Raw genomic sequence first — 22,861 nt, 5'->3', positions numbered from 1 at the left:
GCCAAATGAAGTCATGCCTGATAGATAAATGTCTCTGCAGCACCCATGGTTAAACTGGTACTAATATAGCTGTATGAATTTTGCCATAATTCTGTGTTGCACAAAATGTAATGTGCAGTTATCACAACTATACCCTCCTCTGTCTTCCCATCTCCTTTATCTTCCATTATATATAGTCTTCTCCTTTCTTTTTTTAGACTGCTCTAACGCTTCATCTCATCTTCCTATGGCCTAGATTTTGAACAAGTCTTTAGAAACAAATATTACGTAAAACCTGATGATCTGTGCAGACTGATGATACTTCACTGCATATTTCTCCCCGTAACTCTTATTTTTAATCAGAACTGTTTGTAAATGATGTAACTGATGTTAGGGTTGTCTGAATAATGAAACTGTTGCTCATGAATGAAACTGATTGTAAATGATGTCTGTATAATGCAGCTTTTTTCCCCACGCTGCCACTAAAACAACAGGGCACTGCTCAGTCAGACTTTCTCAGTAAACAAATGCCAGTAAATTGTCAGGCCCATCACCTGTGGAATTTCTCTACTAGGGTGACTTCAGGAGTGTCAGTCTGTGACCATGTCACTTAAAAAGCATCTGTCCAAAATAATCTTCAGTGAGTTGGGTTGACAACTATATTTTAAGCCTGTTTTATCACCTAACTATAATTTGAGTCTATTAACTGATTTATTTGTGTTTTATATGTTTGTATTCTGCTTGTTTGATCATTTGCTCTTACTGTTTTCTTATAAAGCACTTTAATAAACGTTAAGTTAATACATTGTAATTGTATTTAAGATTGCAGGACTACACTGAAGCAGCATCAGCATGTGGTAATGTTTAGCACCTTTCCTTGTGTTTGTGCTGTCTTGGAGTTACTAAGTTGCAAGGATTGTGGTAATATAAACCATGTGGAGCAAATGCTTATTTTGAGTGCGTTGTTTTTTTGCTTTTGGGCAGTTTGTGTGGTTGCTTTGTTAGGGGGAGGTATTGGTAAGTGGAGCTGCTTCTTGCTGATCTGATTTACTTGATTTTTACATGTGTGTTATTATTTGGATAATTCAGTAGTTGGTCAGGCTTCGCTGTGTGGCATTGTAATGAGTATTATCAAAGTATGAGGTGTCCTTCACTTGTATAAATGTGTGTGTGTGTGTATATTTTTATAGAGCTAAAAGACATTTATGTATGCGTGTGCATAATGTACATTTATATATGTGTGCATTTATATGTATATGTGCACATATATAAATGCAAGCATAATTTTATGTATATTAAATATGCAAATGTAATTATATACACACAGTATATAAATGTGGTGTATGTGTATATAGGCAAACTGAAATATGTTTGCTTGTAACTATACATATAGGTACCGTACACCCACACCAATGCAGACACTTATTTATATAGTTTAACTGCATACACACTTGTATAAGTATTTGTAGAGTTTTCACAGGCAGTATTGTAGACCACTGAACAGTTTAAAGTTCGGGCTACTCTACAGCACCCAAACTGCATTCTGAGCATTTGATAAGGGATGTGGCAGGTAGTCCTTGGTAGGACAGTATCTCGGCAAGATACTGCTACTCTTTAAACAAGAGTTCAGATTCCATCTTAGGAAGGACGATAGGAATGCTGGTAAATTTGTATGGGTGTGGCATGTACTTGAAAATTTCTCAAGCAAACTTTGTTACCGAGAGCAGAGTTTATGATGAATATCTATTTTAACAAGTTCATGAAAGTTTTTAAGGGACTGTAAAAGGCAAACTTTATTTGGGTGCAGTTACAGTGACATGCTTAGGTTGTTGCTTATTTAGGGGGAAAAAGCAGGAGAGTAGTGTAGTGGGGTTATGGCACAGTGGTGCATCGATTAGTTTTGTCGCCTCAGAGCAAAAGGTTCGATTCTTGGCTTGGATACCTTCTGTGCAGAGTCTGCATGTCTTCCCTTTGTTCATGTGGGTTTCCTCTGTGTGCTTTGGTTTCCTCCCATATTCCAAAGACATGCAGTAGGTGGATTGGACACTCTAAATTGGCAATAGGTGTGAAAGAACTGCCACAACAGGGATAGTGACCAGACAGTGTAACCCTTGGCTGTAGATGATTTGCTGTTGAAGTGACACCCTGAACCATGTGCAAAAATGGGAAAAAGGGGTTGTGGGTGGATGGATGGGTAGATAGTGTAGTGGGGGATGATTTAGATAGAAAAAAAAAAAACATTGAAGGGCTTCAGTAAGACTGGGTCTCAAAAATGACTCCAGTTGTCTTTGCTTAACATACAAGGCCATGTCATACCCTGAGCTGTTGGACATGCTCCACTTAAAGAAATCCCAATCCCTCAGAGCCACACGCTCCAGGGATCTAAACCTTGTCATCACAATGAACAAAACATGCTGGAGGGATAGGTTCCTGACCCAGAGACTCCCCATATTCTGGAATAGACTGCCCATACATGTCAAGCAGAGCGCCTCCTTTGGCCTCTTCAAAAGGAACCTTGATGACTGGATGGGAGATGGGAAATTCACCCCGGGGATCATGTCAGTCGCCCTGCTAGACAGGAGTCCAGGGAAGTAAATATTGTGAGAAGAAATATCCAGGGAATTGTTATGTCTAGGCTTGTACAGGCCCTAGAGCCGATAGCCTAGTACCAACCTGTGATAGGCTGAAATAAAACTAAAAGGGATTCTTCCCAGGTGTGTTTACTGTGGTCCATTCCTTTAGCCAGGTCTGAAGTTAATTGTTGGCAGTTGTCTTTACTTTGTTTCTTGCAGAGTGAACACTGAGGATTGGGTGCAGTTTTATTCATGTGTTAATGTACATGGGATGGGTTCTGGTAACCTAAGCCCTAGCAGCAGAAACTGGCTCTGTGGATGTAGAATATTATATCTTCTGTAAAGAGGGAATCTAAATAGTGATGCAAGATTTGGAAAAGCATGGACTCTTAACTAGTCGGACTTATTGTGACTCATGGTATGAGTTTTTATTAACCTTGATTCTTAGTTTTGATGGTCTCCCTCTCTCATGTCTTGAAGTTGGTCCTTCTGAAAGACCCACCCAGAAGTGCAGGGATACTCTCAAGTCCCTATCTAATACTGAAGTGTGTCTTTGAATCTGAGAGAGGAATGTTTGTATTTAAGCTCCAAAGAGCTGTAGGAATATTTATCGTCTTTTTGGAGAAACTAGAATGACGTCATCTTACTGGAACTCTACTACTTTCTTGGAAGGTCGAGTGGAACGGAGGACCTTCTAGATCCTGAATCCAAGTAGCGAGAGTTATTGGACTTTTGTGCAAGTCATGGATTGTTTATAACGGGCACTGTGTATTAAAACAAATACTATTGTATTATACTGGAGCACATTGTGACAAATTTCATTGATTTAGATTTTGGCGTTGGCCAGCACATTGATGCAGTAGTTGCTGCCTCATGATGCCTTGTTCTTCAGTTTGATTCTCCGCTTTCATTGCAGAGGATATACATCTCCCATTGTTTGTGGGTTTTTGTGAGGTGAATGGCTTTATGCCACATCCCAAAAAGTGTTCCATAGGTGAGTTGGCTTGCCTGTAGATGTGAGTGACATATGCAAACAGACTCATACTCACTTCTGTATATGTCCCATAATGGGCTATCAGCCCTTCTGAGAAATGTTTCTCTGCTTTGCATCCACGGAGTGCTGGGATAGGGTCCAACTGCCCAGCAAGTCGGAATTTGTTTGCCATGTAATCAGAGAATGTATGAATGATGTTATGGTTATGCCATTAAATCTAAGACTGTATGTTGTGTTCATTCTGGCGAAAGACTGGCAGAGTTGCCAGCTGATCGCTTGGAGGCGAGTTAAATTTGGCAGAGAGCACAGTGATCAGATAAAACTGAGAGATCTAAACAAGCTGTGCTGGTTTCTTGAGGAACATTTGGAAGAAGTTGTGTGTAATTTTAACTCCACTCCTACCTTCTAAGCGGACCTTGAATGTGTTGAAGAAAAAGTCAAGGACATGGAGACTAAATGACTGTGTTGATGATACATTAGTCATTAAGGTGATGCTCTTTACCACAATGGTAATCTTAGTGCATGCCAGTGGATACGACTAGTGATGGAAATTGTCAAGGTGTAGTTTCCCTTCTTGGTTAGTGCCTGTTTATGGAAAGCTGTGGTAATTTAATGTTGAGGTACATTGAGCATTTGGCCTTATTTGCCAAAGTGAAAGTTATAGTGTAGAAGGTGTTTGGAGAGTTCCCGGAGACAGACTGTGAAATGACTTCAGAGATGTTGTTGCATACTATTTAGTCACTCCGAAGGGAAACACAGGACCTCAGCCAAGCTCTGTTAAGCAGCAGCAGTGCATGATTCCCATTATAAGGGAGACAGTTTGGCACTGGAAAGAAAGTACTATGAATCCCTTAACCTGATGAAGTGCTAGTCTGTCGAGGAGGCAATGGCTGACATTTTTCATGTGTAAAGTCTCCTTTGGTAACTGAAATGACTACATTTTCACGGGTTTCTTTATTGGTAACTCTACAGAGGTGGATGAGATCCATAATAAGATGATTAAGGTCCTTGACTGGCTTCAGTTGAAGCAGCTGTTGTACCAGTTGTTTGTTGTGTGAAAAGTGGGAATAGTACCTTTTGAACTAGCAAACTGGGATTGTGTTTCCATGTTTTATGAAGGATGACTATAGGTTGTTTTCTCAGCTGTGAGGAGGTCACACTATTCATCATTCCTGGAAAAAGTTTGTCAGGCTGTTGATGATTTTTCAGCTAACAGTGCAACTTCAAATTCATGAGGAGCAGTGCAGGTTTCATACAGGTCATGGAAAAGTGCACCAACTTTTTAGTTTAGCAGAGCTGTGAAGAGTTAAGAATTTGCTAATCAAGCTGTACTGTGTGGGATGTTAAAGCTTCTGCTACTGCATGCTGTCAAGTCCTTTTTATGTACATGTTGGCAGTTGTGCTCACATTCCTGAGCAAATCAGACATGCTGATGATGAATTTCTAGTTCTATCAAGGTTGTATCTTTACCACTCATGGACAGGATTATCAAAAAGCAACCAAGCATGGAAGTGTGTGCAGTCTGGAGAATCTGTGGATAGCATGCCTTCTTGTGGACGATGATGCCATTTTGGCTTCATCTGACTGTGACTCAAGCAGTTTGCTGAATGTGAATTAGCTGAGATGAGAATTTGCACCTGTTGCTATGATGATTGGCTGGCTCTCTTCAGTGTTGTGGAAGGGGCAGCTGCCAAAGTGGAGAGGTTTAAGCACCTTGGGCTCTTGCACATGTTTAAATGCAAGGAGAAACCTGCAATGAGTAGTACATTGGGGTAATGAGAATTGAATCTCTGATTAAGCAGGAAGTGAGTTTGATGATCAGTCTGTGTTTCCATGTTTACCTGTTGCCGTAAGCTATTGGTGGTGTCAGAAAAAAAAAAATCTGCATATAAGCAGCTGTAGCAGGCCAAGGTGCCCTGCAATCTGGGAGCATCTCAGATTTGATCTGTTGTTGCTTCAGTCAAGAGAATTTGGCAGAAGTAGGGCTGGCATGATTTCTTTCTAGGTGGCTGCAGCTGAAGTTGTGTAATTTATTCCATGCATAGCCCACTGGGATAAGGCCTATAGACTGACCCAGGACAAGTTGGAGGAATGATATCTCTGGCTCGTCTGGAAAGACTGTAGTGTCCTTGATGTAGCTCTAGAATGTGCTGCTTAAGAAGAAATGTTCAATCTGCCTTTGTCCTGCCCTGGAGCAATACGCCAGAAGAGAAAGAAAAGTGAGTGAAAGAACAAGAGTTTTACAAAAGATGGTCCTTGTGGTGTGCTTTCTCTTGTGTTTATTATTACCTTTGTGAAGTAGTCCTAGTCTTCTGTACCACTTTGCAGCTAACAAAAAACTGTATAGACTATGTCACTGATGACAGAAAATGGGGCATCCCTTATTTAATCTGGACATACCCTGCAAATGGTCAGATATGATCTGTGCACTACCCCAGTAAACAAAACTAAATAAATTTACTATAGGTACAGTAACCGCTACCACAAGTGAAAAAAATGGTCATGGTTCCAAGTAACATATCTGTTGGTTTACTTGACTACCATCCCTCTCAGTTAAGCTAAACTGTTAGCAGGTGAACCCATTACTGATCTGTGTGTTAAGCAAGCAGTAATGCCCAGCAAGGTGTGTGTGTGTTACTGTGCAAGTAACGCCCACTCGGGGGTGTTGAGGCCCAACGCCACATGCCCTGGAGGGTTATACATCCAAAATATAACCTTTTTAAAAGTTATCCAGATATTTATTTTATTTTTTGGTCCCTTACTTGTAATATATGTGGTTTGTTGCTAGTCATTGGGGATTGAAGTCACTAAATAATGACATACGTTTGACTTTGTGACTTCATTTACTTCAGCAAATTCCTTCCGAAAATTCATGCTAACACAAATTGTGTTATTTAAGCTATTCTGTAATTTTATAAGAGCAATATTTAAAATCTTTTCCTATTTTTGAGCTTTTGTTCCCCCTTTATTTTAGACTTTATCCAGATTTCTTGAGCTAGGAAGTCAAAAGGTATGCAAACCTCTTAAATGCTTTCTCTCTCTTTTTTTCACACACACACACACACACACACACACACACACACACACACACACACACACACACACTTTGTGATTTTTATGACAGCAAGATTTAAAACATGTTCTTATTTTAAGCCTTTGTTCCACTTTTATTTTAGGCTTTATCCAGGTATCCTGAGCTAAGAGGTTGAACAGTATGAAAACCTCTTAACTGTTGCTGCCAGTGATCGATTGCTTTCACTCTTCACACACTCTGTCACGTGCGCGCGCACACTTTTTTATCTGTTTCATTTAGTTTTTGCACTCTCTAAACTGCAAACAAGCTGCTTAGCAAGTGTAAAGTAATGGCTCGATTATGTTGCTCTCACTCACATGCATACACACACACCTAGACATAAACGTACATAGAGTTTTTTTTTTACTACTTTTTTATATATATTTTACACTAGCTAAACAGCAACAGTGCTGCTTAGCGAGCATAATCTGTTAATTTACTTTCAGGCTGAGCTCCACAGCAGCTTGATATGCCGCCATGAAGCATCAGACTCATTTTTTCAGTGGACATTAACTCTGTGTTAACACCATGCTGGAAAATGTTCGTTCTCCAGTCAGGGCGCCTGTCTATAGGTTGCCCATTCTCTAAACTGTAATGCTACTTTTTCACAAAGAGGGAGGTGAGCACATCAGACTTAATCAATTGTACACCTGTAGCCTGATCAGTAGTCTGTATAAAATCATGAAAATGGTCCAAATGGAGGTTATCCAGAGTGAGAAAGGGGACTTACTTCTGATCGATATGGGACAATGTGGTTTCATTATGAGGTGATCTTAACTTCTATTTATTGTGGCATTCCTTGCAGAGGTAACAATACCATTTGATGGACTGAGGTTGCATGTTGCTTATCTTGTTCTTGCTAAAGCATTCCGCACTGTTCCAAAGAAGGGTGTAATTGCCAAATTAAAAGCATTAAATGTGAGAACATATGTAATTCAATGGCTAAAACAGTGGTTAAACAACAGAACACAACAGTGTGTCCCAAAGCAGATTACCAGTAGTGTCCACAGGGATATATTTCATCTCTTTTGGGGCTATTCAGTTGGGAAATGGACTTTGCATAACCCAAAGTACAGATGATTGCCGGTCGGCCGACTCCTGAGATTTTTGAAATTGAGTTTCAGAACCAAGTCTTCAATAAAGCTAAGTACCCCGTTGGGCAAACTTTTTCTTGCTCCAGGCCGATGTCAGTAAAATTTAATAATTGTATTTCTTGTGGGAAGCAAATACCTCACAAGGACTTTCACTCTTACTGTATTCCTTGCCTAGGCCCTGACCACGACCTTACTAGTTGTCGGTTTTGTGCTAGATTCAACAAATGCACTATTAAAACGTCGGTTTGATTTTGCTATACATTATTTTGGCTGAAGGTTTAATTACATAATGCCGTCGGAACAACCGATGACCGGAATTTATAAAAAACGCAAAGACAAAGAAAAGGACAGGCATCTGAGGTCCAAAACCGACGACGAAGCCTCTTCTAGGCCAGTCGCCGGTTCTCAATGAGGCGCTTTCGCAGCCCCTGACACCTGCTACCTCAGAGCCACAGGCCATATCCAACAGCCATGTGGAGACATCGAGGCCTGTGGAAACTCAAGGTATTGGGCCTACGGAAACTATTCCCTCAGATGGGTCCAGAGACACTGAGCAGGCATCGGCTTCTGAGGGTGTTTTCAGACCTTCACAGCTTACAATTAAGCCCACTACAGCAGCCAAGGCAAAGTCAAAATCACCGTTAAAGACAAGGAAACAAGTACAGCATTCTCCTGAACAGTCATCCGTGCCAAAGAAACAGATGCTTAAAATGGCCGAATACCTAATTACTTTTAATCAGGGGTTCCCATCCCCCTCCTGACAAAAGGCCTAGGCAAGACACTGATTGTGATTCCTCTGACCAGGTTTCTATTTCCTCTGATTCCTCTTCTGATCAGGGATATTCTCTCCCTCCTTATGAGGATTCTGATGCAGAAGAGTCTATACCTTCAGCCTCTCCGCCTGAGGATTATTCTTTTGGGGGAAACCCTGCACACACACCATGAGGGAGCATTTCCATTGGGAGAGCCAGGATTATTCAGAGTCCAAGAAAAGGCTCAGAGATTTTCTTTTTATTGCCTCAGCACAGGCCCCTAGCTATTCCCCCTGTGCTTGATATTGTTGATGATGCTTTCTCTGAATCCAGTCTGTCTCCTGTTTCTCTACCCCCTGCACCAGTCAAGCCAGACAGGTACTTCAGGGTCCCTGACTCTCATAAATTTCTTTACAAAAACCCTGCCGCAGATCCAGAAACTATTTCTCAGGGTCCTAAAGGGGTTAAAGCTTCCACTGTTAAAAATCCTGTCCCCTCGGATAGGGATTCCAGAGCCCTGGATAGATGGGGAAAAAAGTTTACACTTCTGCTACTTTAGCTGTAAGGGCTTTAAATTGCCAGTTCACATGCTTAAATATCAACAGTACCTCATGTCCTTGTTAAAACAGAAAATGGTTTCAAACTCAGAAAGCCCTGACAGTAAGGAAATGCAGGATTTATTGCATGCAGCTGAACAAGTGGGAAAGCATACTCTACAATGTGGTTTTGATTCATTAGAGGCTTCTTGTAGAGCCGCTGTTACAGGCTGTGTTATTCAAAGGCATGCTTGGTTGAAAGAACAAAGTTTACCTGAACATGTTAAAGTAAAATTATTGAATTATTGGATGTTCAAAAATTCAAAATGTTAACACTGCAGCAACTTCTACCCATGCTGGGCAAGAAGGCTTGGCTAGTTACTTTGGACCTAAAGGAGGCATACATGCATGCCCCAATCAGACAATCTTGCAGAAGATACCTCAGATTCATAGCAGGCTCAATGCATTACCAATTCTCTGCACTGCCCTTTGGCTTATCTACTTCGCCCAGGGTCTTCACAAATGCCTGGCACCAGTAATTGCATTTTGCAAACAAAAAGGAATTCAACTATATCCTTACTTGGACTGCCTTATTCAAGCAGAGAGCAAGGACATTCTTCTAAAGCATCTGGCGTTTGTAAAAAGATTACTAATTTGCCCTAGGTACACAGTAAATGAAAAGAAATCAAAACTAGTGCCCTCTCAAGAGATAATATTCCTGGGTGCAAGCTTAAATATAACTGCCCAGATGGCTTATCTCACACCAGACAAAGGCAACTGACTCATTACTTTCAAATGATAGCAACAAGGACCCAGCTCCCTGCAAGAAAAATTCTGCAGGCCCTAGGCTTCATGGCATCCTGCATTCTGCATTCTGCTAATTCCATATGCAAGACTGCATATGAGGAAACTACAATGGTATCTAAAAAGTGTTTGGACTCAACATTGCCACAGCCTGGAGACAATCATAACTTTAATACCCTGCCTACAACATGAGTTTCGATGGTGGTCCCAGGCCTGTCACCAAAACAAGGGACAGCCTTTCACCTTGCCCACAGCCAGGCAGACAACAACAACGGATGCATCGGATTATGCCTGGGGGGGCCCATATGGCAGGAAAATGTATTCGGGGCACGTGGCCCAAGGAACAAATGTATCTTCACATCAATCAGAAAGAGATGCTAGCTGTACAGAATGCCCTGACAGCCTTCAAGGACCTACTACATCCAGGACAACTACTAATAAAGACTGACAATACCACAGTTATGTGGTACATAAGCAAGGGGGCACACATTCCTGCCCCCTATGCAGGCAAGCCATGACTTTGTGGAACACAGCACTGACCTAAGTACATCTGCAGGCACAGTTCCTGCCAGGAACAAAAAATACACTGGCAGACGAACTAAGCGGAAATCTCATGGACCCTCACGAATGGAAAATAAATCCACAGGTGTTTAGCATGATAACAAGGAAATGGGGACGCCCAGACCTAGATCTTTTTGCCTCCCCTCACAATTACCAACTACAGAAATTCTGCACAAGAACTTATTACTCTCAAGCATGGAAAGTGGATGATCTATCATTCAGCTGGAAAACCCTGACAGCTTATGCCTTCCCTCCAATGCCTCTACTTACCAAGGTGCTCCTAAAAGTCAGACGAGAGGCCAAAAATGATCCTGATTGCTCCGGACTGGCCACGCCAGCACTGGTATCCAATCCTAAAGAGCTTGTCTCAAGGCCCAGCCTGGACTTTACCTCAAATTCCTCATCTTCTGACTCAACAAAACAATCCGATTCTGTACAGTCAACTCAGAACCTTAAATCTGGCAGCATGGCAGATAATGCAGCCACTCAGACTACACCTCTCTCCAAAGCTGTTATGGATGTCATTTTAGAAGCCAGGAGGCCCAGCACTAGGAAATCTTATGCAGAAAAATGGAAGTGATTCTGTGCTTGGAACCAGGCACAAGGGCTCGAACTACTTGTTCCAAACATACCTCAGATTTTACAATACCTAACTGAGATGCTGGACAAAGGCCTTCATCAATTAAGATCCATGCCTCTGCCATTTCAGCTCATTACAATGCAGAACCTCCTATTTTCTCACATCCTCTACTAAGACAGTACCTCAGAGGGGCAAAAAACATAAGACCCCCAGGGAGAGCACCAGTACCAACTTGGGATCTCAATTTTGTTTTAGAAAAGCTCACACTGCCTCCTTTTGAACCAGCCACCACAGCTGATATAAAATTCTTATCATGGAAAACGGCTCTGCTCCTAGCAATAACTTCAGCAAGAAGAGTCTCAGAGTTACAGGCATTAATGGCTGTGGAACCTTTCATCATTTTTCACCAGGACAGGGTTTTTCTTGGGACATACCCAACATTCATGCCAAAAGTGGTTTCCAATGTGGCCCTGAACCAAACCATTCATTTACCAACTTTCTACCCAAACCCCCAGAATAAAGGGGAGAGACTTCTACATGCTTTGGATATACACAGACAGCTACGATTCTACTTGGACAAAACAAAAGCTTTCAGAAAAACTGAGCAATTGTTTGTAGCCTATGCTGCAGGATCACAAGGAAAGCCTATCACAAAACAGACAATTTCAAAATGGATAGGACACTCCATCTGCTTCTGTTCTGCACAACATGGCAAATCAGTGCCTAAGGGCATTAGACCTCATTCTACCAGAGCAGCAGCCTTTCTCAGAGGAGTACCAACCAAAGACATTTTGGAAGCTGCAACCTGGAGTTCAGTGCACACTCTCACCAAGCACTACCACTTATCTCTCTACTCTAAATCCAGAGCAGGCTTTGCCACTGCAGTTCTGTAGGGCCTGGTAGCCTCTCCAAATCCAATTTAGACCCAGCCGCCCAACTTCAGCTTTGGGATTCAACCCAAGTGTAATGACTGCAGCAGTGAAACATGATGAACATAGTACACTTGTGTACCTACCATAAATGTAGATGTTCAAGTGTATTCACTGTTGCAGTCCAGGTTACCCACCCACCATCCCCCTTTGTCTTTGCTGGGACTTCTCTGTACTTCTCAACTCTATACAACCTATGTGGTGTATTTGCTTGTAGAGGAAGGATATGTTTACATTAGTGCATACATGCTTTTTGGCATATTTTATTTTTTCAGCCTTCCTATCTGGGGGCACCTGACATCTGGGCCAAGAAAAACTGAAGAAAATGACGTTGGTTGCATCTTTTATACCCCTGGCGCACTGATGTTAGGGAATAGGCGACAGTAACCGACGCTGGACCTAGACTTTGGAACTCGGGCCGACTGCGAGTAGCCTGCCAGCAGGATAACCCAAGTGTAATGACTGCAACAGTGAATACACTCTAACATCTACATTTATGGTAGGTACACAACTGTTCTTTTTGCATCCAGGAAGAGGTTATCATTTCTCTCTACTCTTCCCTCATTAGACCAGTCATAGAGTGTAATGCCCCATTTGGCATGTACCTCACTAGACACCTGCAACAGCTGGAGAGGCCACAAAAGTACCTCACAAAGAGGATCCTAGGCCTTAAACACATGTCCTACATGGACAGACTAAAAAAAAACTCCAGCTATTCTCTGCTCATATCGTCTACTAAGAGGCGATCTCTGCTTGACTTACAAAGCCATTTCTGACCCAGCTCTGTTAGAAATGCTGCATCTAAAGAAATCCCAGTCCCTCCACTCCACATGCTCCAGAGACCTCAACCTCATTACCACAATCAACAGAACATGCTGGAGGGACCGATTCATAACCCACAGACTGCCCATGCTTTGGAATAGACTTTCCATACATGTCAAGCAGAGCACCTCACTAGCTGTCTTCAAGAGTGGATGGGAAATAGAAAGTTCACCCCATGGATCACTCCATTGGCTCTACTTGATAGAGGCACTGGGAACTAATGACAGGCAGCACAATGCCAGGGCACTTCTATGGGCTAGGCTTGTAAAGGCCCCAGGGCCATTAGCCTAGTACACGCCTATGAACATATAAAATAACAGCAGATATTTGGAAATGTATATCAAGTCCACAGCTGTGATAACCTTTTCTCCCTACTCTGATGTACAGTGACCACTAAGTTAGTAAAGCAGGGTAGTGGGGGAGCACAGCCCCAGTTTGAGGGGGTACGTGAAGCAAAACCTTTCTCCTAGAGTTCTGTTAATTTCTATAAAGCAACTTTGTAGACATTCATAGACATTCAGTGTTTTAAACATTGTCATGTTTTATTTTTCTTAATACTGGGCATTACTGTTGCAGTTGTGAAAGAGCCCTTCAGAAATGTTCATTATATTGTCTTTATACAGATTACTGATTGCGGTGGTGGTGCTGTGGTAGCGTTGTCGCCTCACAGACGTTGCCTGTTCGATTCTCAGTTAGAGCGTCTTCTGTGTGGTGACATGCGTGAATGGGCGTTTCTTCGTTGAAGGTTGTGTGTTAGGCCCGGCAAGTCAGCACGTAAAACTCTACTGCCAGTCATTAGCGGACCGGAGTTCCGCTGTGGCGACCCCTAACCGGGAAAAGCCAAAAGACACAAAAACTGATTCGTGACTCTTAAGCATTCTAATGCGGTGTTTGATGTGGTTATCTTTGAAAGTCTGCGTGGAACACAGTACTGAGAGATATAACACTGAAGTAAGTTATTCTAATACTAAAATAAAACCTCAGAGTAAAACAAGGCCACTTAAAATGATGTTTAAGTTAATGGAATAAGTTCTCTCCTTAGAACCAGTCATTCATAAGCTGCTGTCAGAAAAAAGTGTGTGTGTGTAAAATACCACCCCAGATTTTGGCAGTTTGGCTTCTTGAAAGTCATTGCTTCATTAACTTGATTTCAGAATGTATAAACGTAGTGGGAGATGCACAAAACTTGATGCAGTGAAATAGTGCAAGTTGTATTATAGGCCAAGTCCCTTTCTGGATGACTTGGAGAGGATGTATGCGTGTAGTCCTTATTCTGTTTACAGCAGCTCCTTTGAAATATATACCTGTGTAGCAAAGGCATAAAACACTCTAGTAATTATACGATAAAGTAAACAAAGTTAACGGTGAAAAAAAAGACCATATTGATAAGAAAGCAGTAAAAAGGCAAACATAATTACACTGCTGATAACATAAATAAGGACGTTATAGAAATGAAATGATTCTATAAAAAAGATAACTAAAAGGAATCGGTAAGAGAAGTTGTGACAAAAGAAGAATGCATTAAGAGATGAGTACGATTAGGTGGAGAGAGAGAGAAAGGAGAGTAACAGCAGCTAAGAAGGAAAGGAAATAGAGTAGAAGAAACATATGTGATGGATAGAGGCATTATAGAAAGAGAAGGATATAGGTGGGATAGAGGCATTATAGGAAGAGGAAGGCGTGTGTGAGACTGTCCGAGTGAGAGTGTGTGTGTGTGTGTTTATTTATTTATATGTGTGTGTGTGTGTGTGTGTGTGTGTGTATATTTATATATATATATATATATATATATATATATATATATATATATATATATAATATGGTTCCACTTTATAATCTCGAATTTCAGTATCTCGAGACCATAAAGTGAAATTTTTAAAATCCCGAAACTCCATAAGCCGCGATTATGATGTTCCGGTATGTGAAGCTGGATGTATTGTGTGCAGGATGTATCATGTAGTGTGTGGATTTAGCTGGTATTTAAGGTAATTTGATATTTTGTTGGGTTTAGGTATGTGTTTAAGTGTATGTGAGTGTGTTTAGAAGTTTTATGTGTGTGTTATGGTAGGCAGGTAAAAGTATGAGTGTTTTAAGTGTTGAAAGTGGTGGTGTTCGTATATTTGTGATGTGTGTGTGTGTGTGTGTGTGTGTGTGTGTGTGTGTGTGTGTGTGTGTGTGTATATGTATGTATATATATATATATATATATATATATATATATATATATATCTGCTGTCTCTCTCTGTCTGAGATTTTGATTAGTAAAAACTTACCCTGGTAAGTAGGCATAAGATTAGAGCTAAGAGTAATGTAGAAAATCCTTTAGTTTGACTTTTTGAAAGTGTTTGTGGATGGTATTTGTCTAATAGTAGTAGTCAGTTCCATATGTTGGATACCTGTGTAGAGTATAATGAGTCACCAAATGTGTTATAATTTTTTTCACAATTTCAAGGTTTGTGTCAATTAAACAGAGGAGTCTTGATAGAGAGTACCACTGTAGCATGTTAGCACTAAGTAAGCCATCCCATCCTTTTGGTCTTAGTGGAACACCATGTGAACTAGCCGCTAATTTTCAAATATCTGATCTTTAAAACAGGGGGATATGGTAGGTATATTTAACAGGGCTACAGCTAGTGTTGCATGTTGGGTGTAAAGGTATCGTTTAGTTGCTTTGGCTTCTTAAATTATTGACCTATTTACTTTTTTCCTTTATCTTCCCCCATCTCCAGACTACAACCAAATGCTGATACCAGACAGAAGCAACTGACAGCATGGTGCTCATTGGTATTGTCGTACTGTCGCTACAACAAATTATACACATTAAACGTAATGGAGATTCAGGAGAGCCCAGTTTTCAGTAACAAGAAGATACAAAGTAAGTAGCTTATTATAAAAGAATACTATTTATGAAGGTGGACTGCATGTGTGTGAGTATGGCGGGAGGTGATTTTAAAGCAGACTGAACCTTTAAAGTAATGCATTTGTAGACTAACATCTTAGCCACTGCGTTGTTCTGTTTAGATGTTCATCGTGTTACCCTGCTGCAGTGATCACACTTAAGTTATCCTGCCGTCAGGCGGTCCCACAGTCGGCCTGAATTCCAAAGTCTTGGTCCGGCGTCGGTTGCTGCCGCTTCTTCCCTGACGTCAATGCGCCAGGGGTATATAAGGCATCCAACGCCATTTTCTTCAGTCTTTCTTGCCACGCGGTGCCCGAAGCAGAAGCAGTTCGCAAGTGCCGGTCGGCCGACACCTGAGATTTTCGAATCTAATTTCATTCCGAAGTCTTTAAAGCTAAGTACCCCGTTGGGGAACCTTTTCTTGCCTCAGTCCGATGTCAGAAAAAGTTAACAATTGCATTTATTGTGGCATCCGATGCCATTTTCTTCAGTCTTTCTTGCCATGCGGTGCCCGAAGCAGAAGCAGTTCGCAAGTGCCGGTCGGCTGACACCTGAGATTTTCGAATCGAATTTCAGTCTGAAGTCTTCAAAGCTAAGTACCCCGTTGGGGAACCTTTTCTTGCCTCAGTCCGATGTCAGAATAAGTTAACAATTGCATTTCTTGTGGGAAGCAAATACCTCATAAGGACTTTCATTCTTATTGTATACCTTGCCTAGGCCCAGACCACGACGTCATTGGTTGTCGGTTTTGTGCTAGGTTCAGTAAGCGAACTATAAAGCGACGTTTTAATTTCGCACAACACTATTTCGGTAGGAAATTTAATTACACTATGCCGTCGGAGCAACCGACTACTGGCGTGCATAAAAAACACAAAGATAAAGACAGGCAGCCTAGATCCAAGCCAGACTCTGAGGCCTCAGCTGGGCTGGTCGCCGGTTCTCCAGTTTTCAGTGAGGTGCCTACGCAGCCCCTGGCGACCGCAGAATTGGAACCCCAGACCGCTTCTGATTCTCAAGCTGAGAGTTCTAGGCCAACATAGCCATTTTCTTTAGGCCCTACCGACAATATTGCAGAGGGAGAAGCTGGTGCTGTGGAAAAGTCTGTGGTTACAGAAGGTGTCTTCAGACCGACTACTCTCACCATAAAATCATATGCTAAGCTTAAGACTCCTCTAAAACCAAAAAAGACTGCACATCAGTCTCCAGTTCAAGGCCCCATGCCTAAGAAACAGATGCTTAAAATGGCTGAAGATTTGATTTCTTTAATCAGGGGTGCCCAACCCCCCCCCAAAACAAAAGGCCTAGACAAGAGGAGGATTATGCCTCCTCTGATCAAGTGTCTGTTTCCTCAGGCTCCTCTGAGGAACAGGATTACTCCTTTCCCCCTTATGAAGATTCTGATGCTGAAGATTCCATTCCCTCAGCTTCTCCCCCTGAAGACTATTCCTTTGGGGAAATCTTACATACCATGAGGGAACATTTCCACTGGGAAGGTCAGGACTACTCAGACTCAAAGAAAAGGCTCAGAGAGTTTCTTTTACTCCCCCAGCACAGACCACTTGCTATCCCTCCAGTTTTAGACATTGTGGATGATGTTTACTTAGAATCTAGTCTAAATCCAGATTATCTGCCTCCTGCTCCAGCCAAACCAGATAGATATTATAGAGTGCCTGACTCACACAAATTCCTTTACAAAAGCCCTGTTGCTGACCCAGAGACAATCTCCCAGGGTCCCAAAGGGGCTAAGGCTTCTATGGCTAAAATTCCTGTACCCTCTGAAAAGGACTCCAGAACACTAGATAGGTGGGGGAAGAAGGTTTACACCTCAGCTACTCTAGCTATGAGAGCACTAAATTGTCAATTTCCCATGCTTAAATACCAGCAATTCCTAATGTCTCAAATAAAACAAAAGATGAGCACGCACCCTCAACAGTCTGAATTCAAGGAAATGCAGGATCTGTTGCATGCAGCTGAACAGGTGGGCAAACATACTTTACAATGTGTGGATTTGATTCCTTGGAAGCTTCCTGTAGAGCAGCTGTTACTGGGTCTGTTATACGTAGGCATGCTTGGTTAAAGGAACAAACTCTGCCTGATCATGTTAAAGCAAAGTTACTAGATGCACCCTTACAGCAGGATGTCTTATTTGGGGTTAGGCAGAAGAGGTTTTAAAGAAAATGGAGGATAAGGCAAAATCTATGCAGACGGTCAAAGATTTCTTACAGGTACAACACCCACGCTTCAGCAGAAATTGGTCAACAAAAAATTGGTCCTTTCCAGCTTCTGTCAGACCACAGAGGGGTAAATACAGACGCCCAAGGGGCAGAGGACAAGCACAAATCCCTTACAAACCTCGCCAATGAGGCGCTACAACACAGAAGGGAGGACGAGCACAAATCCCTTACAAACCTCGCCAATGAGGCGCTACAACACAGAAGGGAGGAGAAGACAGGTCCTAAACTACTAGAAGGCAAACACAATGACTTAAACCTCAAACTGCCAAGCAAAACTCTCTTGGCAGCTCCCTTGGGAGGAAAATTAGCATTTTTTTACAGACAACTGGCGCATCGTCACAAAGGACAAATGGGTCCTAGACATTATCTCACAAGGATACAGATTCCATTTCCACACCTTGCCAAGGATAAAAGGAATGCCAAACCTGCCACAAAATCAATGGGCAGAGGCACAAAAACAAATTACAGCTCTCATGGACATGAGAGCCATTCAACTGGTACCTACACAGGAGCAAGGCCAAGGATTTTACTCAAGGCTCTTTCTAGTCCCCAGAAAGGACAATGCTTGGAGACCCATTCTGGACCTTTCAATTCTAAACACCTTCTTGCAAGTACCCAAATTCAAGATGCTAACACTACAGCAGCTTCTTCCCATGTTGGGCAAGAAAGCTTGTCTAGTAACGTTGGACCTCAAGGAGGCATACCTGCATGTCCCTATCAGACAAAATTGCAGAAGATTCCTCCGTTTCATTGCAGGTTCAACCCATTACCAATTCTCTGCACTGCCCTTTGGCTTATCTACTGCGCCCAGGGTCTTCACAAAATGTCTGGCACCAGTAATTGCATACTGCAGACAAAGAGGAATTCAGATATACCCATACCGGGACGACTGCCTCATCCAAGCAGAAAGCAAGGACATTTTCTTACAACATCTGACTTTTGTAAAACACCTTAGTTGCCTAGGGTACACAGTAAATGAAAAGAAATCAAAACTAGTGCCCTCACAAAATATGACATTCCTGGGTGCCAGCTTGAATACAACGGCCCAGATGGCTTATCTGACGGCAGACAAACAACTACAACTAACTCAATACTTCAAAATAATGGCAACAAAGACCCAGCTCCCTGCAAGAAAAATTCTGCAGGCCTTGGGCTTCATGGCATCTTGCATACTACTAATACCATTTGCAAAACTGCATATGAGGAAATTACAATGATACCTAAAAAGCGTATGGACTCAACACAGCCACAGCTTGGAAACAATGATACCTATCCTCATTCCCTGCCTTCAACAGGAGTTTCTATGGTGGTCACAGGCATGTCACCTCAACAAGGGTCAGCCTTTCACCTTACCCCCAGCCAGGCAAACTATGACAACAGATGCATCGGACTATGCCTGGGGGGCACACATGGCAGGGTGGTGCGTTCAAGGCATATGGACTGCAGATCAAAGGAATCTGCACATCAATCAAAAAGAAATGGTAGCTGTACAGAATGCCCTGACAGCCTTCAAGGACCTCTTACATCCAGGACAGCTTATAATAAGGACAGACAACACCACAGTAATGTGGTACATAAACAAACAAGGGGGTATGCAGTCCTACCCTCTATGCAGGCAAGCAATGACCTTGTGGAACACAGCACTGGCTTACCAAGTTCAATTACAAGCTCAATTCCTGCCAGGAAAAAAGAACACATTGGCAGACAACCTAAGCAGAAGCATCATGGATCCCCACGAGTAGAAACTGGATCAACAAGTATTTGCAATGATAAATCAAAAATGGGGGCGCCCAGACATAGACCTGTTTGCCAACCCCCAAAACTATCGGCTATCAAAATTTTGCACAAGGACATTTCACCATCAAGCTTGGAAAGTGGACGCACTCTCATTCAGTTGGAAAATGCTGACAGTATATGCCTTTCCTCCATTGCCCCTTCTCACAAAGGTGCTGCTAAAAGTCAGGATGAAGAGACCCCGAATGATACTCATTGCCCCAGACTGGCCACAACAGCACTGGTACCCACTACTAAGGAACATGGCCCAGGGCCCACCGTGGATTTTGCCACAAATTCCTCATCTGCTCACACAGCAAGGCAGTCAGATTCTACACAGCCAGCTCAAAACCTTAAATTTGGCTGCATGGCAAATCACCTAAGCAACCAGCCAGCTCCTCTTTCACAAGCTGTTATGGGTGTTATTCTGGAGGCCAGGAGGCCCAGCACCAGGAAAGCCTACTCAGACAAATGGAAAAGATTTTGTGCCTGGAACCAAGCTAAAGGCCAAAATACCCTTCAGCCGGACATACCTCAGATTCTACAATATTTAACTGAGATGTTACACAAAGGACTTTCTTTTTCATCTATTAAAATCCATGCCTCAGCTATTTCAGCTCACTACAACACGGATCCTCCCTTATTTTCACATCCACTTCTAAGGCAGTATCTCAGAGGGGCCAAAAACATTAGGCCTCCTAGGAGAGCGCCAACACCAACTTGGGACCTCAATTTTGTTCTGGAAAAACTTATTTTGAGCCAGCTTTCTCAGCTGACTTATAGTTTATATCATGGAAGACTGCCCTGCTGCTAGCAATTACTTCAGCCAGAAGAGTCTCAGAGCTACAGGCATTAATGGCAGTAAAGCCTTTCCTCATTTTTCATCAAGACAGAGTTTCTCTATGAACTAACCCCTCCTTTATGCCAAAGGTGGTATCCAGTGTGGCTCTAAATCAAACCATCCATTTACCCACCTTCTTTCCAAATCCACAGAACAAAGGAGAAAGACTCCTGCATTCCTTGGACATTTACAGGCAACTATGTTACTACTTGGATAAAACTAAGGTTTTCAGAAAATCTGACCAGCTTTTTGTATCCTATGCTACAGCATCACAAGGAAATGTTATCTCAAAACAGACCATTTCCAAATGGATAGGACATTGCATACGTTTTTGCTACACCCATCATGGAAAACCAGTTCCTGCTAGCATAAGGCCCCACTCTACCAGGGCAGCAGCTACATCTACAGCCTTCCTCATAGGGGTGCCAGCCAAGGATATTCTGGAAGCTGCAACTTGGGAGTTCAGTACACACCTTCACCAAACACTATCACTTGCCACTTTACTCTAAGACTAGAGCTGGCTTCACCACTGCAGTTTTGCAGGGCCTTCTAGCCTCCCCTAACCCTGTTTGACTCCACCTCCCATCCTTAGCTTTGGGATTCTACCCAAGTGTGATGACTGCAGCAGGGTAACACGATGAACATAGTACAGTTTTGTATCTACCATAAATGTAGATGTTCGAGTGTACACCTTGCTGCAGTCCAAGTTACCCTCCCTCCATCCCCTCTGACTTAACTAAACTTTCAATACCTTAATATCTGATACAACCTTTGTGGTGTATTTGCTTATGGCTAGATGGATGTTTTGTTTGTGCTAAACTTTTATAATTGGTACTAATTAGTGACCACCTTTTTTTGGGGGGGGGGGGCACCTGACATCTGGGGCAAGAAAAACTGAAGAAAATGGCGTTGGATGCCTCTTACATACCCCTGGCACATTGACGTCAGGGAAGAAGCGACAGCAACCGACGCCGGACCAAGACTTTGGAATTTAGGCCGACTGCGGGACCGCCTGATGGCAGGATAACCCAAGTGTGATGACTGCAGCAGGGTATACACTCGAACATCTACATTTATGGTGGGTAAAAAACTGTACTTTATCAAGTAATTTCAAATATTTGTACTGAAGTATTTTAAACCTTTTTAAGAACAACAAAAATGTGGTGATTTGCAGTAATTGTACTGAAATGTTTTTAACTTTCTGTTTAACTGTTTGTATTTGAATTTTAGTAACAAGAATCTGTGACCAAAAAATAAGCAACTCAAATGATACAGTTCAGCAACTTCAACATGAAAAGAAAGTTAGATGTGTATGTACTTACAAAGATTCAGCCCCATAGTATTACAAAATAGATTCTAGCATTTTCTATTTAATATGTAATGACTAAATAATATTTATGCAACAAGGTACCATTCATCTGAGTTCAAACTCAAATATAACAAATTAACACCGTATGTAATAGCAGTAACAGTAGAGTGTTTTGAAAAAAAAAATGCTGTCATGGAGACCTTATTCAAAGTATGATTTGTAAAGGTCATGTATAACCTAGTTGAATAATAGCAAGCTCTTAGTACAAATGTCATCATTATTCAGTCTAAATATAGTTAATATCAATTACGGCAGGTATCACAGCTGTGAGTGCTGTTTGATCAATCCTGATATGGTGTACGTGGATGCAGCTGTCTGGCAGCTAGTACAAATGTCATTATTATTCTGTCTAAACATAGTTAATATCAGTTATGGCATTATGGCAGGTATCATAACTTTGAGTGCTGTTTGATTAAGCCTGACATGGTGTGTGTGGATGCAGCTGTGTCTGGCAGCTGTTGTATTTTGCCGTTTCCGTGTCGGGGAAGCTGTGGGTTGCGGCTTGTGATCGAGGTTTACTGATGCTTGTGTATTAGGAAGAGACAGCTGGTGTTTTAGCCTGCATAACAGGGGAAGGGGGTGGATAAAACTGTGATTTGGGATATTTTGGCAGAGAATAGTTTGTTTATACATCTGCTGAATGAGAGGTGGGAAGGCTGGAAGAATGTGTTATCTCTTGTTGTGGCGGCTTATTGAGAGTTTTTTTTTTTTGTTATTTTTTTTGGATCTGTTTGCTGTCCATTCTTTCAGCAAGGCAACAGCCAGGAAAAGGGAGGGAATTTAGGCTGGAAGTTGCAGTGAAGCTTTGCTTCAGGTTCATCGCGAGCCTTTAGTATGCAGTACACAGACACACTAACAGAAACAGATGCTCTCAGGTTGCTATGGTAATGGAGACAGGGTGACGATGATGCTTAACGGCTCTGAGGAGCCTCTGAGATGATTCTTGGCAATGTTTTTGGTTTAAAAAAAAGAAATATATATATATATATATATACATATATATACACAAAATAAAAGGGATGTTTTAAACCACATGTACACATATTGA

General features: G+C 42.0%; 1 protein-coding gene across 2 annotated transcripts in view; it reads left to right on the top strand.

Annotated features, from left to right (window-relative positions):
• The window catches only part of VPS25 (vacuolar protein sorting 25 homolog), a 258,007-nt gene that overhangs the window by 44,573 nt on the left and 190,573 nt on the right, over positions 1-22,861 (top strand). For both annotated transcript variants that reach the window (XM_044054692.1, XM_044054693.1), the window contains exon 2: positions 15,427-15,572. In XM_044054692.1, the coding sequence (XP_043910627.1) occupies positions 15,427-15,572 (146 nt within the window). The remainder of the gene's footprint in view (positions 1-15,426; positions 15,573-22,861) is intronic.

The sequence above is a fragment of the Protopterus annectens genome, chromosome 13.part0, assembly GCF_019279795.1.
Source record: "Protopterus annectens isolate FY-2018-M chromosome 13.part0, PAN1.0, whole genome shotgun sequence".
NCBI lineage: Eukaryota > Metazoa > Chordata > Ceratodontiformes > Protopteridae > Protopterus > Protopterus annectens.
The sequence above is the reverse complement of the archived record's forward strand: the minus strand, read 5'-3'. Positions and strand labels throughout refer to the sequence as shown.